At 35.1% G+C, this 18,473-nt stretch overlaps 2 protein-coding genes across 2 annotated transcripts; both read right to left on the reverse strand.

Annotated features, from left to right (window-relative positions):
• Positions 1 to 1,681: 1,681 nt before the first annotated feature.
• LOC126979943 (calcium and integrin-binding protein 1-like) lies at positions 1,682 to 8,226 on the reverse strand. Its single transcript, XM_050829540.1, has 5 exons — positions 7,981 to 8,226; positions 7,864 to 7,898; positions 7,532 to 7,779; positions 5,902 to 6,103; positions 1,682 to 4,922 (listed from the first exon to the last, which is right to left on the reverse strand). The coding sequence occupies exons 1-5, from the start codon at positions 8,029 to 8,031 to the stop codon at positions 4,901 to 4,903; spliced, it is 558 nt and encodes a 185-aa protein (XP_050685497.1). The 5' UTR covers positions 8,032 to 8,226; the 3' UTR covers positions 1,682 to 4,900.
• Positions 8,227 to 8,948: 722 nt separating this feature from the next.
• On the reverse strand, positions 8,949 to 14,227 carry LOC126980067 (uncharacterized). Its single transcript, XM_050829686.1, has 4 exons — positions 13,939 to 14,227; positions 9,994 to 10,221; positions 9,323 to 9,527; positions 8,949 to 8,967 (listed from the first exon to the last, which is right to left on the reverse strand). The coding sequence occupies exons 1-4, from the start codon at positions 14,225 to 14,227 to the stop codon at positions 8,949 to 8,951; spliced, it is 741 nt and encodes a 246-aa protein (XP_050685643.1).
• Between the last annotated feature and the right edge of the window lie 4,246 nt (positions 14,228 to 18,473).

Below are 18,473 nucleotides of genomic sequence, written 5' to 3' on the forward strand. Positions count from 1 at the left end.
ACTAAATGACTTAATTCTTGATATAAAATTAAATGTGTAAAACTATATGTCTTACGATACCTATGTTGGTAGTGAAATTTAAGAGCCAAGGTGTGATGAATGACTTACAATACTCTGTTTCAAACAGTGACCCTTAAACCTTTATCTAAGGCACAAAGGGAGCAGTCGGTAGGCCCATCTCTAGACACATTTAAATCATTGATTGTAGTTATGTGAAATATTTTCTGAATTAAGTACTGCCTGTCCTCTTGCCTATCAATCTCAGTTGCTCTTTGTTAAATGATTCAAAGGCACATTTTAGTTGTGAAACCCCAAATGAAGAGGTCTTTTTAAAGTTATTGTGACCCTCAATGGTGACAGATACTCAATGAGAGCTCTTACGGGTAATACGACTTATAACTAAGCACATGACTGGTAAGACTGACATCTTAAGGTAATATCTGAGAATCAAATCCCATAGGAAGACGATGTGGAGCCTGTAGAGCAAGACTCCACTGATCCGTTGATACTCTACCACAGTTCATTTCCTTGCTTTATGCTTTTGGTGATGATAATTATTATTTGAAGAGGGTGGCTATTTGTCTAGTCCTAACGATTCCTAGTTATCCCGCGTCCAAAATTCAACTATTGTGTTCCACTTATAGCCATATTCCCACTCATACTTATAGCCCGTCGTCAACCCTGCCCCTGCCGCCTTTACGAACCGCAGAGTTTCTTCTAGACGCGAGTATTACAAACAGCATCTGGGAGCAAGGTGTAGTCACCAAGGATGGTGTTACTTACGCTTATGCTTTTACCAGTGGGGGAGGCTCCTTTGCACAGGATGCCGGCTAGATTATGGGTACCACAACGGCGTATATTTCTGCCGTAAAGCGTTAATGTGTAAGCATTACTATGTTTCGGTCTGAAGGGCGCCGTAGCTAGTGAAATTACTGGGCATATGAGACTTAACATCTTATGTCTCAATACTGAGCGGCACTGCATTGTAATGCGTATCAATTACCATCAGCTGAACGTCCTGCTCGTCTCGTCCCTTATTTTCATAAAAATAAAAGCATTAGTGGGTCGCAATCGCAAAGTAGATGAAGAGGCGTTTCATCAGCCTTTTTTGTGATGGGTAAACGCTGTTGTTTTCTTTCTTGCTATGGTTGGTTGAGTGATAGTGGCAGAGTGTAGTGTAGTTTGATGTGAAATGTGGTAGAGGCAATAATCATTTTTATTTAGCTCTCTTCCGATTGATTTAATTTCAGTCTGGTTATCATCTTAATCAAGTGTCATGCATGAGTTAGAATTGTTAATTTTTTCTGTACTTTGTTGATAATTTATTTTGTAAAGCCGATCTGTGTTAGGAAGACCGAAAGGTTAAATTACTTTCGATGTATATCACTTGTTCCAGAGACATACAAGGACTCATGACTGGTCAGAATGGCCGTGTCGTGGTCAAGCATGTCTAGCCACGAGCGCGTACGAAGATGTTTCGATACTCGTCTTTTAGGGTGTAATTAGCGTGTGGTGCGAGTGTGGTCGAGATCGGTCGCCGAGCAGGTAGTCAGCGAAGAACTAAATTAATAGGTAAAAGATTAAAAAAACATTACAAGATGTTCTGCTAAGACAAATTCCCTCTGAATGTATTTTGAGTGTACCAGGAGCATGCATAAAAAAAGAGCGAAATAAAATGCAGTTCAATTTTGGAATTTTATATTATACTTATTTCTTACAATTTTATTAATATTATTCAATGAAATGAACATCAATAAAAATGTTTGAAATCATTTGGCTATCAACTTAGAATAAAATAATACTAGAAATTATATAGTTACATTGAAAACAAATAAATACAACTTAATGATATAATTTTAGGAAGACAAATATGACTATATATGTATACAGTATGTATGTTCTGTTAGTTAGTTCTGACTTGATACCTACTACCACCTTTGCTGGACCTTTACTTTGTCATAACCCCTAAAGATCAAGTAAATTTGGATTAGGACTATGTAGTGACCACAAAATAATGTTTCCTCGAAGAATACAGCGATTTGCGTAAGACTCGTTTAAAAATGTTACGTTTGATTTAAAAAAAACAAAGAATACCAAAAATACAGTATCTTCTTCACGAAAACACCGTTCCTATAACTAAAGTATCAAAAGTTGCAGAGTTAAAAAAAAAAGATCTGCTCACTCCCACCGGTTTTTGTCGATCAACTGACGGAGTATCAATGGAATGCCCTAATAACAATTAGTTACTACCGAATGGTTTTAAAGTGGTATGCAAGTTGTAATCCTTTCAGAATTGTTATGTAAGTAAATGTTTATATATTTCTTTATCAGACTCAATCATACTTTCGTACACCTTCCTTAAAGGCCGGCAACGCTCCTGTGAATCCTCTGGTGATGCAAGAGAATGTGCCCACATTTGGCGGTGATCACACACCAGTTGCCATAAAAAAAACTAGGTTACACTAAAATAAAATTTTCTTTATGTTTTAGCTTTAAGTTCCTAAGCTGCATCAACTATAATTTGATCCAGGATGTTTCTTAACACTTAACAATAACAAGATGTTGCAAAAAAATAATCATATTTACAAACATATTTTTATGTAGGCATGGGAAATAATTTTTCATTATAATGATAAACTTAACTTCAATGTGTAAAGTGTTCTATTATGTAGAAACCCGTCTATCGCCACCATTTTGTTGATCCACTCCTTAAGTGACATCAGCTACCTACTTAATTTCATGAAATGGAATATACCTACTACGTATGTTCAGTCAATAGTTAAATTGAGTATCTATATCTTAGATTAAGGATTGGTCTCCACTGCCCTTCAACTAGATACCGCAGGCCTAGTCGCAAAGTGCGCCTACTATACTATACTACGCCTAAGTGGGCATACTCGGGCTAGTCTCGGACAATGTGTGACGTTGACGTGCCACATGTTCTGTTAAACTTTGTTAATAGTTGAAACTAAAATCCCGGGTTGCGTACTAAAACTTTGTAAAAATAATACTACAAGAAATAAGAAATTCACTGGGAAATCACATATCATCATTAAGTATTTTGTATTTTATTCATTTCAATGTAAAATAACACGAAGCGTATTAAATTACAAAATTTGAAAGATGCCATTGAGTGTCAAGATACCACGCACACAAGTATCTATAGTTGCCGTAATAAAAAAGCTATTGTTCTTAGGTAGTGCGGTATCTAGTAGGTACGCAGCGGATATCAATCCTTAGTCTAAGATCTATATTATATTAATAAATGTTGCCAATTTCAAAATGAATGAAAAAAAAATTTTACTGATGTATATATATTATGATATTGCGTAAATCTGAAATGATTTAAATACGTACCTACCTAATTAGAATAAATAAATAAAATTTCAAAAAATCTGAAAGTAAGTACCTACCTACAAAAATGTTAATATCTTAACAAAAAAAAACCATAGATCATTTATAAATGAGAGACTTATACGTCTAGATAGACTGCTGTGAAAACGTCGAAAAAAATTCAGTTTAGAACTACCCTCTATTTTGAGCAATGCACGCACACTAACACAAAGTGTCATACAAATCGCGAGTGTTAAACGTAGCTTGTCACGCACACTAAACTAATATTTCTGGTCTGTTTTTATCGGTTGTCTAAAGCAAGAGACTATCTAGACGTATAAATAATCTAAGCAAGAAACATATCACACAGTCACGTGGACTCATATTGTACATAAATCTTATATCTTTAAATGAGCAATTCTTGTATACATATATATATATAATTGGAATCTCGGAATCGGCTCCAACGATTTTCATAAAATTTAGTATATAGGGGGTTTCGGGGGCGATAAATCGATCTAGCTAGGTTTCAATTTAAAAAAAATGTAGTTTTATCCGTTTAAATGAGAAACAGCTACAATAACTTTAGAATACAAAGGTAAATTTCGGCACTATATACAAGACTATAGTAGCTCAGATGGGACATTGGGTGATCCGGAAAGCAGAAGACCCGGTTCGAATCCAGATGTCCTATTAGTTTTTTTTTTAAATTCAATTTTGTACATTCTTAAAAATCCGAGCAAGGCTCGGTTGTCCGGATATTATTTTATTGAATGGTATACTTAATAATCATGAAGCCATTACAATATTATTATTTTAGTTGACCACAAGAAAATGCTTCACAATAAAAATTCATTTATTAAATGGACCTTATCATTTTTCAGTCAGCCATAACAATGTTAACATAATAATAATTATAACATTTATTATCAATCACTTAAGTTTGATGCTTTTTAATTACTTAATAAAAAAATTTAACCTATAAATAAATACTAATATTATAATAATAAAAATATAAAAACTTTTTTGGCACTTAATGGATCAAAACAATTACTTAAACATTATCGGCCTTGAAAATAAAATTGGTATAAAGTTATAACTGAGAAGAAACCAAGAATATGCAAAAACAAATAGATATTTTGCATAGGATTGCTTAATACGGCAGTATCAAGATTCCCGTTTATTTGTAAGACTGCTTGACATTCGGTATACTTCAGAATTTTAATTTTTTTTATTTAGGTATTTAGTGGCACGGGTTGCAATCCATAGGCTCAAAATTACAATTGTATTGACAGTGTTGTCAGTGATATAGTCACCATTTCGCATATTCTCGGTTTATTATCAGGTATAACTTTAGGCTTAGTTTATTTGTAAGGCAGTAAAATTTTAAAATGTAGGTATAGCAAAGTTATATAGTAGTAAAGTTAATATAAGTATTATAAACAACATTGGAAAGCTACTGGCTATATAAATGTAAAAAAGTGCAATATTTAAATAACAACACCCAATAATATTAATATTCATGAAATTTTTGAGTAAAAAGAGATGGCAGTTACTGAATTTTCATTCACAACCTTATCCGGAATGAGCTGAAATAAGACAAGATATAATAATTATTCTATTAGCGGTATAACATTGCAAGTGAGACAGCAGTGGGAGGCTCCTTTGCACAGGATGTAAATTAAATTTGTAAACAAAATTAATGAACAAATTCATGAATGAAATGAAGTGATCACTTAACACCAGGTGACCCATACACTCTTTTGTCCTCCTATTCCATAAAAAAAAAATATATATAAATTCTTTATTATAAAGGAAAATACCACTTAGAGCCTAGCTACTTATCCTCATAATTCAAATTTAATGATAAGTAATACATATTATATGGATCATAGAAAAATGTGTTGTTTTATCTCATTCCCTTCATTAATATTTATTATGGACATGGTCTTAGCGCGACATTTTATTCTCGAATATGTCCACACTCACTATCTGTTACAGCGCAACTGCCTTTGTTATATGTAATCCGCTGGCTAAACGGATATAATATTCGCTCGCTAACCCCAGATGGAATCACGCCCATAATCCAAGGATGATGAAGGTAATATCAATATTTGGTTGACATCTGCAGTCTACATGGATGGCTAAGCTAGGTCACCCCTGATGTGATGCTGGATTACATCCTCCTGAAGCTAAATCTAGACATGTACATAATTCTAAAAGGGTAGCGACACTCCTTTTATTCCTCTGGTGTAGCAAGAAAATATGGGTGGCGGTGATCACTTAACATCATGTGACCCATACATTCATTTGTCCTCCTCAACCACAAAAAATCTAAGGTGCTATAACAAAATAATTACAGTACAATATCACAAGCCCACATCATCCGAGCTCTAGGAGCGACCTCAGCCTACCAAGACTTAGTGCCTGTTGGTCGACCCATACCCTCACATTCTAGGATTATGTGGACTATGGTTATGTTCAGACTATACTATACTTGGCTGCTATTTTACACAGGTTTTCTGTTCAAGTGTGGTAATAAACAGGTGACTGGTTTAATATACTCACTGACAAAAATCTGAACTCTTATCAATTATATGCTCAAACTCTGCAAATGAGAGTGCCCCATCATCATCCAAGTCAGCTTCTTCAAGAACATTTTGCACCAGTTGCTGTATTTCTGAGTCGCTGAGTTTTAACTCAGCTCCGCACAGTCTTTCAATAACCTCCCTTAAATCAGATACTCCAATCATGTCATCTCCATCAAAGTCTGTAAGAAATCACATAAAAGTCAATCAGATTACTTTATTAAAGTGTTTGAAATGATAATATGTAGGTGTTAATGATATTAGAGAGAGATATATTAAAGAGTGGATTTAGTCTTTTAAGATATAGCTTGGCATTAGACATACACATAAAACTGAAGTGTCTGCTTATGATATCAAATGAATGAACATTGTAATATGATAGAATTCCAATAAAAAAGATGGTGGCTCAAAGGCTAGAACTCAGGGTGTACACACAACAGTTATCTCTCAGAAAAATCAGCTTTCATCGGTCATTTCAACAACTGTCTTACGAATTTTCGATCAGGTCATGTATCAAAGAAATATGCTCAACACTGCTAAAGAAGTTTTCTCTTCAAAAAAATATTTCATGACTGCGATTAGATCCCTCCATCCATCCAATATGTTATATTGGATGATAAATTCAAATATTTTTATTCAAAATAGGATGTGACATCACTTATTGAAAGTCAAAAAACTAACACCCGTTCCAAAATGAATGCCTCAGACCTGAGAAGAATGGGCGCAACAAACTCAGCGGGCTTTTTTTTTTTCATCAAATAAATATATTTACAATGTAATATTGTACAATTAAACTTATTATTTAATAGCCTGAGGGCGGTCACTCCATTCCCAATCTGTGGTATCATTAAGAAAGTCATTTATGTTATAGTAACCTTTACCACACAAACATTTTTTAACAATTGTTTTGAATAATGTTATACTTTTATTTTGAACATTTTCTGGGATCTTGTTGTAAAAGCATATACATCGCCCCACAAAAGACTTACTAACTCGACTTAGCCAAGTAGTAGGCATCATAAGTTTATGTCTGTTCCTGGTGTTAACATTATGGTTATGACAGTTTCTGGCAAATTCACTTATGTGCCTATAAACATACATTACATTATCAAGAATATATTGAGAAGCAACAGTCAAGAAGTTAATTTCTTTGAATTTTGCTCTCAATGATTCTTTAGGACCTAGGTTATAAATATCGCGAATAGCCCTCTTCTGCAGCACAAATATTGTATTAATATCGGCAGTGTTGCCCCATAGCAATATATAATAATAATATAATAGATGATGGGTCATAGCTCTTTCAAAAACCTAAGATCTTTAATATACATGTTGCTGACAGTTACCTGTGCAGAACTGGCATGGATGTAAAAGAGACAGCCACTCACATTGGATGGGTGTCTCTTATACCTCCATGCCTCTATACCAAACACTGGGGTCTCCAAGGGCACACCCTGAGGCTAGACATCTGTAGATTACCTTGAGGAGTTAGGATGTCAAAAATAGCCAATTATTGTAATATAGTCCAGGTTGAGTTAGAGAAAGTAGTTTAAATATCAATTTTTGCTCTAATTTGATTTAATCATCAAGTAATACACAAAATATATACATACCAAATATTCTGAATGCATGTTCGGCTTTAACACCTTTAGGAGCACTCTCACTAAACACAGACATCATATCAAGAAAATCTTCAAAAGTACAATCACCATCATTGCTTGAACTAAATACTTTACAGATTCTGTCCCTGAATGGATTCACTCGTAGTTCTGGGTACTGGAGGATTTTTGCCATTGGCAGCTTTGCATTCTTATTGTGGCCAACTTTCTCAGGTGCTAAAGCTTTAAATTTTTGATGAGCACTACAAAATAAATTTTAAGTTCAAATATCTGTACATTTAATCTATCAAACACTAAATAGTATTCGTTGTAATTATTATACTTACTATAGAACTTCTTTTTTAGTGAAGTAGGTAAGGTCCTAGAAGAAACGTACCGAATTATCAATTACTAGTGCAAGTACAAAATAAGACATTTTCAATAATAAATACTTAGGTAGGTACCTCATAATCTTGAAGTTCATCTTCAGTAAATTGACTTTTTCCTTGGCCCATTCTATGAAATATTTTGAAGACAATAATGATATTATGTAGTTTAATATCCAAACGTATTTTATTAAGTATTAAATTTTATCAAATAAAATCACGCCAGAAACACAATTATACTCAATTCTTATTTATAACTTTCAATTATTATTGTCTACTATTACTGTTTTGTTTATTTATATTAACTAGTTTTGGTCTTTGCCCTTTGGAAACACAGAAGAGAAGCTCTATCAACTAACACTCTCTAATCTCTATCAAATTCAGTCTTATGTGTCAGTGTCAAATGTCAGTGAAGTGAATTTATAATTATAAACATAAATTATTAGCATTAGTCTCTCTCAATATTGTAATGTATATTATGATTATATTATCTTATCCTTTACAAAACATTTATAATATTAAACTTTGATTGAGTATGTAGGATGAGTATCTACCTATATTATTACTTCTCTGCTTGGTCATATAATATTATCTATATGATACACGTACCTACTCGGATAAAAATGTAACGCCTTAATTATTTCACTGGCAAACATCACGCCATGCAGACCAGTGGTGCGGGTCATTCGTTTTCCTAAATTATGGTCGAAGGAGGCGATGGCTGGTCCATATGTCATGCTACAGGCGCTACTTGTAGTAGCTGGTTGGATGGTCTTGTCATTAGGAACTCCATGTATAATATCTTTTTAATTGTTAAAACTCGGATAATGCCTTTATTTATTTACTACATGAATGACTACTGTAGTACTCTATAACTAGAGAGGTTTAATTTACTTAATTTAAATTTATTTTTAAACTTACTCGTATTGAGTCATGTCGTTTGATTTTATTAGGCATCACTTTACATAAATTGTAATTAATATTATTATAAAACGATGAAAGTTTTTATTTAATTTTATAACGTGAATTGATTTGGTACTAGAATATCAAACTGAAACTACACACCTACAAGAAAACCTATATAATACTTACTTGAACAAAAAAACAACTTTGGGATTGATGTGATATATTATGCAGACACATAACTGACCCACACCAACGAGTGGGACTAAATAAATATTATGATTAATATTAACTGGCAATAAAATATCTTTACAATCTACTTTACGAGATGCTAACAAATGGGTAACTCATAGAAAAACGGCCATTATTTTACAAATAATTATTATTAATCAATTATATTTTTCAAAGCTACAACTTGCATCAAATTTTTAATAAGTAGGTAAGTATAAATTGTATTTAAAAGTCAGAATTCATATAATTTATTATCCATGGCAAAGGAGATGGCTGCGCGCCAGACCCATTGCTATGTCCCTTCTTGCTGTACAATGACCCTGGTTCATAGGGCCCACCAGGCATAATCTCGCACAATGATGGTAGTGTATCTTCGCAAGCGACAGACCGCCACGTGTGTTGATGAGTTAGAACAACGCAACTATACGACGAGTTCCGTCGAGGGTGACCAGGGGACCATGCGCGGTAGCTAGTACAATCAAGTGGATCACCTAGAAGTGACAGATAAATACATATAAATAAAGGTCACGTAAGTTACTTATTTTCTCAAAATTAATTCCTTAAAGAGGTATCCCCAACCCCAACAAGGTGTCCCCAACGCGTTACTAAGAAATAGAATATTGACGGATACCCAACCGGAAAACGTAGAGAAATGTTTAGTCTTCTGATACTTGAAACCGGATCCTTACCGGTATCTCGTGCACACCGCATTTATTTCAAATTATTTAGGAAAGCAAAGCAAATCATTGGTAACGAAACTATTAAGTCGTATGCTTATAGGTAATAGAACAATGTTGAACTTATGAATACATCATGATAAAAATATTCAATTTTTATTTTTTTTTCGCATGTAAGCATGAAAATGAACCAGCCTACACGATTAGTCCGGCCCCGGTGCGGACACGTTGCGGTGCTAATCCAATCCTTAAAGTGTCTTTTGAGTGTAATATATCGTACCATTTGTTGCATAAAACTTTTGGTCACTCCTCTGCATGCCCACGAACGCACTAGGCACCCCAGCTCCGATCAACAGCTGCGACAGTGCATCAGTTCTGTGCTCGCTGCTAACGTCGGCGAGTACACCGCCCTTATTGCTGCAAGACAGCTGAGACTGCGAGCTGTTGAGCTGTAACTGCAGGAAGTAAAACATGCCAGTTGCTGGAACGCACGTGGCGTTTGCGTCAGCTGAAAATATTCGTAAAATGTTGTGAATATTCTCATATTATTCATTCTTCGGCTCTCGAAATCAAGGCGAAATTAACATCAAATACTTAATTATTCCCGCGGTCCCTTGAAGCTGTAAAGAAATACTAAAACTTATACTAAACCTACCTATTATATCATCATTTTATTTTTTAGCAATACAGCTGGTAAACATAAATTTATAGTGTACTTCCCATCCATACAACATTTCTGAGCGGCATCTTCATGGGGTGTCAAAAGTCTCATGAGCCCAGCAATGATATTTAAAAGTATAGATAGGTTACGTCAACAACATTCGGTGTTTGAAAATGATACACTAACGCACACATGAATAATTTAACATTGCAATAGCACACTACATTACGATTACATGTCAAAGAAGGATAGTAAATGGAATGATCGCAAGCGAAAAAGAGATAACTGTAATTTGCTAATTGTTTCGTATTTGTAAAGAAAAAATACAGTTAATTCATCACATATGATTTGTTACCGTAAACCGTGATTTATGCCTAAATTACGATTCATTTGTAAGTTCATGTTTGTTGAGGGTTTATTACAATAAGGTAATGGGAGAAGAAGAAAATGATCCAGTGATTCTTATGCAGTTAGCAAGGGATATACTGAAAGGGACAGTGTTATTGAAAAAACTCCTACGTTAACAAATAGCACTCACTGTCTACATCCGCTACCCACTCCAAAACTTATTTAGTAGTTTGATAGTTCAGCTACCTATATACGCGCTTGTTTATTAAAAATTATTACATTTCGTATTACATTCACTGCAACAACGACTTTTTAACATCATTTCCTAAAATATTCTACCTCGATCATCCCGCAACAGACAGCATATAATTGTCATTTCTGTACGTTGATCTATGATCGGCTTGGCGGCAATCGGCGTTGTCATGGCGACATATTTATTTTTTTAGATAAATAATGAGATCAAATAAAATTTTATAATTCATTATTTCTTAACTGTGGTATGTGCTATGATTTTTTTTTACTTTCGTAATTAGTGCATCTTCCTATAACTCAAGACGGCATTTTAATGTTTTACCTTTATCAAATTGTAAGCAATTCTGTCAACAAAAACGCGTGTCTACCGTTTTCGTATCGAGAGAGCGACTACGACCAAAGGAACCAATTGACTCAATTTAGGCGATTGATTTTCGGCGCGCTAGTGACCTCATCTGTGATGTATTATAAGTGTTTACCTCTTTTTATACTATAATATCATTGGAGCCCAGTAATGTCATTAGCTACAGCTGCGCGCTTTAAATTGAAACACAATATAGCTTGCACAGAAGAAGAAAGAAACCGTCAACGATGAAAAAGATAGGATATAAAGAAAAGGAAAGGGTTATGAAGAACAGAAGCTTTGCCGGCGAAAAATGCCGAAATGGCCGATTTTACGAAAAACAAGTTGAAGAGAAAATAGAAGTGCTGATATTTTCTCTTAAACTATTTTTCGTAACATAAAAATACGTATATATCAAATTCCTACGTCAAAGACAGACAAGGCATCTCACCTTTGTATTGCAGACGTCTTCCTGAATTTCACTTTTTTTATGACAATAAGGGCCCTGCCCATTACAATGCAGTGCCGCTCAGGATTCTTGAAAAACCCAAAAATTCTGAGCAGCACTACAATTGCTTTCGTTTCCTTGAGACATGATGTTAAGTCACGATTGCCCAGTAATTCCACTAGCTACAGCGCCCTGTCCGAAACACAATAATGCTTACACATTACTGCTTCACGGCAGAAATAGGCGCCGTTGTGGTGCCCATAATCTAGCCAACATCCTGTGCATAGGAGCCTCCCACTTTCTATTAGATAAGCCACTTGCCCGATTTCCCTTTGTTTCCTAAATGAGAAACAACGTGCATACTGAAAATATTATATGAGCAGCTGATATACTCCTCTCTATCCACCATATTATTGTGATTTGCGTTCAGTTTCTCGCAATGTAATCTAATATAATAAAGCTGAAGATTATTTTGTTAGTTTATATGTGCTAATCTCTAGAACTGTTTTTTTTTAGAAAGAGGATTTGATAAACTCTTTTTTTTATAAGGAAATCAAACAGCATACATCAAAATACTTATAATACATCACAGATTACACGATTACTTTTTAAATTTTGCGGGTAAATTGCTTACTAATATTAATTGCGTTAACATCATAAAATTCATAAATAATATGGTACAAATGCACTTGTTTTTTAATGTATAGCATTTTTACCTTTATTTTAATAATTTTATAAATATATTAATAATCATTAATAAAATCTAAATCTTCATACTTTCTATTGTATCAAGTCACAAGATCTTATTAAAAATCTAGTATTAACTTTTGGCAAAACAATAACTTTTATTTTACGCGTAGACAGTCTGGGTACATAGTGTGTAATTTTTGTGCTTGACATTTACGGTTTTTATTTTGTACAAAATAAGACAAATTAACAATAATTATTGGTTCACTTGATGGAAAATGAAAACCTATAGCCAAATTAATAAGGAAGGCTATCTAATTATTAATCCTGCTAAACTGGTAAAGCAAGCTCAAAGAAACAAGCGATCCCGAGCTACTTTGTAGAGTTCCGTATGGCAACTTCATAGTAAATACTGGATGGAGATGAATGCTAGTGCTTTCTCGCAAGGTGGTGAAACTCACGCGAAGGTTACGTGAGAAACTTCATGTGTCCTGTGGGTTCAGCATAATTATAAATTCAGGGTATTTTGTGGCTGTTAATACTGTGTATTGAATAGGAGTCAGCTTAGGAAAGTAAAAACAGCACAGCAAAACATGGAAAGGTTTTTTTAAACATGCTAATAGATAAAATACCAAATAAAAATTTAAGAAAAAAGAGTAAATTGCAAGATGTAGCAAGTATAACGAAAAGAATGAAATGGAACTGGGCAGGACATATAACAAGAAGATCTAGCAATAGCTGGAGTAGTATGTTCACATTATGGTATCCGAGGGACGCAAAACGAAAAAGAGGCAGACTTATCAGGTGGATCGACGAATTAATTGCCTTTGAAGGAGTACTCTGAACCCGAGCAACAGCCGACAAAATATTGTTGAAGAAGGTGGAGGCCTTCGCCCAGCAGTGAGATGCAATATAACTAGAATTTATATTAATTAAAATTATTAATTATGATCTAATTATAGACCAACAGTTTTTTATAATTAATAGTAGTTTAAGGCTTAAATATTAAATAAATACTGTGTAGCGCATTCGAGGATATTTGCCGAAACGTTTGTTTGTACGCAATAATGTGAAAACGTTTCACGTCCTTGATGCGAAGGGTGTGGGGCAAGTATTCTGAATTAATTCGTAAATCTATTTGTCTGCCAGTATTTGAACCATTGTAATATGATCCACCTATTGACTCAAAGAAATACCTGTACAATTTTGATATTGCTGCTACTATTATAGAAATTGACGTAATTATTATTAGAACTTGCTTATTGACTATTTATCTGCTATTAATTTATTCTGCTGTTGTCAATATAATGATAGTAATAGCTGATACTTTAACAGATTACAATTGGCGCTAAAACAACAAATATTGACATGGCGAATTATAAAATTTCCAATTTTGTTTAAACTGTAACCGTAGGAGCTGATAGCTTAAGCATAATATATAATTTTGTAATATAGTTAATTAGGTATATAAGCTTTTGTTACTCACCTATCGGCTTCGCATAAATGCTATAGTAATCATATCTCGAATCATTTGTCAGGGAAGTCGCTCCGCGTACCTCCGGGCACTTTAATACCTCGCAAGTAAACTCATCTTCTTCGAGAGATTTATAAAGGGGGCTAAAATTGAGCGCCAAAGCTTTCTTCTCGATACCAAGTCTGCGACAGCTGGTGAGAGAGATAAAATTCGCTCTTGCTGCGACACTATGCTTAGAACGATGAAACTTTTGCACTAAATGGTATTTGGGGACATGCCGCTTGCTATCCGACGAACACATCGTCGCTGAGGCTGTTATTATTTGCAGAGCAACTGCAGTTGTGATTACCATATTTATTTTAACTGGCCCTATTCTGGACATTTCTTCCATATTCACTTGAGATTCAATGCTTCCGACAAACTAAAATTTGAACAAATTATAAAAAAATGTATAATTTTATCAATTCAATTTTTTTTATTTCGTGCAGTACATACTTCAACGTTACTGAATTTGTTATATGAAAACAAATGAAGGCAGAAAACTCCGCATTTACTGTAAAAAAATTAAGATGACTCAATTCCTAGCGTAATTAAGTAACATACTGTTTGAAACAGCCAGTCGCGGAATACTGTCTTCAGCTTGACATCTTCTGGCACGAGTCTGACTCGCTACCCAGATTGTCCTAAGTGGTTCAACGAGTGTCTTACCTATTCCAAAAATATTTTAACAATTACAGAATTCCGAATGAATATACCTTGGCAGTAGAATTTTTGAGTGAGTAATATAATAAATACTAGTTGACCCGACAGACGTTGTTCTGTTCATAATAAAAAAAACTCTTGCGTATTGCGTAAAATCTTTGCTGACCTCTACTCGGCGAAAGGAATTTTCCTAACAAATTTCTAGTATCTACGCCTTGTGGTTCCAGAGATATCGTGATGAGTCAATATATAGTTGGAAATCTCATATATATATATAATTACTCACTCCACAATAATGTGTTATTTGGCTGTTAGTTAATATCAAATTATTGGTAACCTTTTTGTACGTTCCGTTATTATCGAATTAATGTCCTTTCTATTTTAAACAGCATTCAAACATAATAATGAAACAGCCTAATAAATATTGTGGTATAAAGCGGATACAATTATACCGCAACGGATACGTCCATCTTCTGGACGGACTATTTGCTATGACAGAATAATTGTTGTAAGTATTTTAAACCACACACAAAGCTAGTTAGATAAGGGATCAATTGTTTTTAATGGCCGTGAGTGCTGTTAGTCGTATTATATTATCTATCTTCAGGACTTGAAATAACATGAATTGCATGCAAATAAGTACAAAAAGTTTGAAAGGCACATAGTTTAACGGACAAACGGCCTTTGGGGCAGAAAAGTCCTCGAATGGCGACCACGTACCGGAAGACGCAGTGCTGGTAGGCCCCCCACAAGATAGACCGACGATCTAGTCAAGATGCCGGAATACGTTGGATGAGGGCAGCGCTGGACCTAACGTCGTGGAAATCTTTGGGGGAGGCCTTTATCTAGCAGTGGACGTCTTCCGGCTGATGATGATGATGATCAAAAAAAAAATCAAAAATCAAAATCAAAAATTTATTTATTTAGCATTTTAGTAAATAGTATTTGTAGGACTTCCCTTTTAAGTTCGCAGAACCTGTGTTAGGGAAGACCGCTCTTTCCAACGGATAAGAATGCTTACACATTTAACAAAAACATGAATTATAGTTAAATAAACCAATCTTAGGCATAAAATAAACAAACTAAAAATTATTTCAATATTGAAGAAGTACAAAAAGTGTTTATTATTTATACGCTAACTTCACCATTGTGCCTTTTGTTTGATTGCCATATTGAGTAAGATCTAGAAAAAGGGACCTAAATAAAACCATTGAACAGGTTTAAGGCATTAGGCGCGAAAAAATCGGTATTCGAAAATGATTTTCCAGACTTTGCAGAAGAAATAAAAACGAGTCAGGCAGTACAATAATGAATTAAATTAAACTAGCTATCTGAAAACCAAACTCGAAATCGCATAGAATTAATTTTAATTAGTTCTTAGTTATTAACATAGTATTTACTATGTCCTACTGAAAGGTTTTGTTATACGTCGGCTTTAGAATTGAGAGACTAATAACATTATTAATTTGTCTTTGATCATATCGGTGTATTTTCATAGTTAGGTAGGCTGAGCACGCACTGCGATTAAATGCATGCTTTTAAACGTAAGTCTGAAATCGGAAAAAAATTAACACATAGCTTTCTATACATGCGCACGCATTAGCGACTTTTTTCAGTGACTGATTTTAAAAATGCAACTTGCTACATTTTGATAACGGTTTATAAAGGCGCGTTTTTTTGTGCCCCATAGTATTAGTATAGTGGCGCATTCGGTTTTCTATTCATTCTCGACTGGGCCAGCGCAGAGGATAGATCTTTAGGTGATATTGCCTTATGATTTATGAAATGCAGTGTCTTTATATTGTAGATACTGGCTCACAGATTGTAATCTTCTTCTTCTTTTGCCGTTCTCAACCTCTAAGGTGTAGGCCTCCTTCAGCTTATGCCATCTTTTCTGGTCTTGAGCAGTTTCCAACCACTTTGTTCCCACCAGTCTTTTGGTATCGTCGTACCAACGCATCTGCGGTCTTCCTCTCCGGTGTTTCTCACCCGACGGTCTCTATTCTATCACTGCCTTGCACCACGAGCCATGCTTGCGGGTGACATGGCCAGCCCACTCCCATTTCAATTTCGCAACACGTTTGGTTACATCGCTCACTTTGCTCTGCTCTCTGACCCATTCGTTTCTTTTACGGTCTCTCAGTGTAACTACTACTAGTTTTCTCTCAATTGCCCTCTGAGCCACCTGAAGTTTGTGGAGGATCTCCTTAGTAAAAACCCAAGTCTCAGCCCCATACGTAAGCACTGGCAAAATGCACTGGTCGTGAATACGAGCTTTTTGGTCGGCACTGATTTTCATGTTGAACGCGAACTTGAGTTTGGAGTAAGCTGCCCACGCCAGTTTTATGCGCCTGTCAATTTCGTTAGCCTGATTGTACTTTCCCATTACGACCTCTTGACACACATACTTTTCCACTTTGTCGATGAAAGTGCCATTTACGCTGATGTTTTGCGGTACTCTTTAGCATGTTGGTCATGATCTTGGTTTTGTCGAGGTTCATTTTTAAACCACACTCCTCAGATGCTTGATTGAGATCCTGTATCATAGCTTGAAGGTCGTCCGGGTTGTTCGCAAGCAGTACTATGTCATCCGCAAATTGTAGGTTACTGAGTCTCTTGTCCTCTATATTAATTCCACGTTCTACCCAATCCAACTTCTTGAAAATGTCCTCCAGTACACAGGTGAACAGTTTTGGAGAGAGTGTATCTCCCTGTCTAACTCCTCTCTGAATCTTGACAGGTTGAGTTTCTGGTGGTAAGTTAACCTTTAAAGTTGGATTGTTGTAGATATTTTTTATGAGGTTAGTGTAACGGTGATCAATACGGGCGTTCTGAAGGGACTGAACCACTGCCCCAGTTTCAATGCAATCAAATGCCTTCTTCTAGTCTATAAATGCGACCCACAGTGGTAGTTGATATTCGGTGGCTTTTTCAATAATTACTCTCATAGTTAATATGTGATCCATAGTGCTAAAACCACCCCTGAAACCTGCTTGCTCAACTGGTTGGTAATAGTCGAGTTTCCTAGTCAAACGAATGGTAATAATTTTCGTAAACAATTTATACAGCTGTGATGATAGGCTGATAGGTCGATAATTGTTAAGGTCTAATTTGTTCCCATTTTTGAATAGCAGAATGATCGTTGCACTTTCCCATTTTTCCGGTACTCGGCACTTATTAAAGAGTTTAATAAGGAACTGTAAGACCACATCCCCACCTTCTTTGACCATTTCTACGATGAGATCATCTTCACCAGGGGCCTTGCCATTTGACATCTTGAGTATTGCGGCCCGTATTTCAGCTTTTGTTATCTCCGGTATGTCACATCACATGGACATTCTGTAGTAATTAATATACTCGTCGGGATGCTACAGCACGTCGTTGTACATTTTGCGAAAATACCCTTTCAAATGTCTTTGATCTGTTAATGAGTGTACCCAGTACCTTTGACGGCGCTGTTTTCGTTTTCTTTTTTCTATTTTGAAAACCAAAGCCGCAACACATGCTGCTCGCCAGAAATCCATGGTGATACTGGAATAAAATTAAGCAAAACGCCAACCGCAGTGCGAGGTTGTATGCTGTTTTGTGTTTTCAGCTATTTCTAAACCGCTCGCCTTTAACCGCAGTGCGTGCTAAGCCTTATACAATAAAGACTACTTCTAAATCTAATTCCTAACTCTAATTGCAGCAAGTATAAAAAAGCAAACACACTACTACTGATTGATTGATCCGTTAATTAAATCTAGGCCTCAGGTCTATATTCCAGTTAGTGTCTCTATACGTAATCGTAAACGTATCCGTGATCTAGTGGTTTTGTTACTGTCTTCATATCTATTATAAGATAA

This window comes from Leptidea sinapis, chromosome 4, assembly GCF_905404315.1.
Source record: "Leptidea sinapis chromosome 4, ilLepSina1.1, whole genome shotgun sequence".
NCBI lineage: Eukaryota > Metazoa > Arthropoda > Insecta > Lepidoptera > Pieridae > Leptidea > Leptidea sinapis.

Coding starts and splice junctions, on each gene's coding strand:
- LOC126980067 (XM_050829686.1), bottom strand. CDS start 14,227: ATGTGTTCGTCGGATAGCAAGCGGCATGTCCCCAAATACCATTTAGTG. Junction 10,222..13,938: donor CATTTATGCGAAGCCGATAG/GTGAGTAACAAA, acceptor GAATATTTTCAG/CTGACGCAAACGCCACGTGC. Junction 9,528..9,993: donor AAAGTTTTATGCAACAAATG/GTACGATATATT, acceptor TGTCACTTCTAG/GTGATCCACTTGATTGTACT.
- LOC126979943 (XM_050829540.1), bottom strand. CDS start 8,031: ATGGGCCAAGGAAAAAGTCAATTTACTGAAGATGAACTTCAAGATTAT. Junction 7,899..7,980: donor ATGAACTTCAAGATTATGAG/GTACCTACCTAA, acceptor CGTTTCTTCTAG/GACCTTACCTACTTCACTAA. Junction 7,780..7,863: donor ACTAAAAAAGAAGTTCTATA/GTAAGTATAATA, acceptor TTTATTTTGTAG/TGCTCATCAAAAATTTAAAG.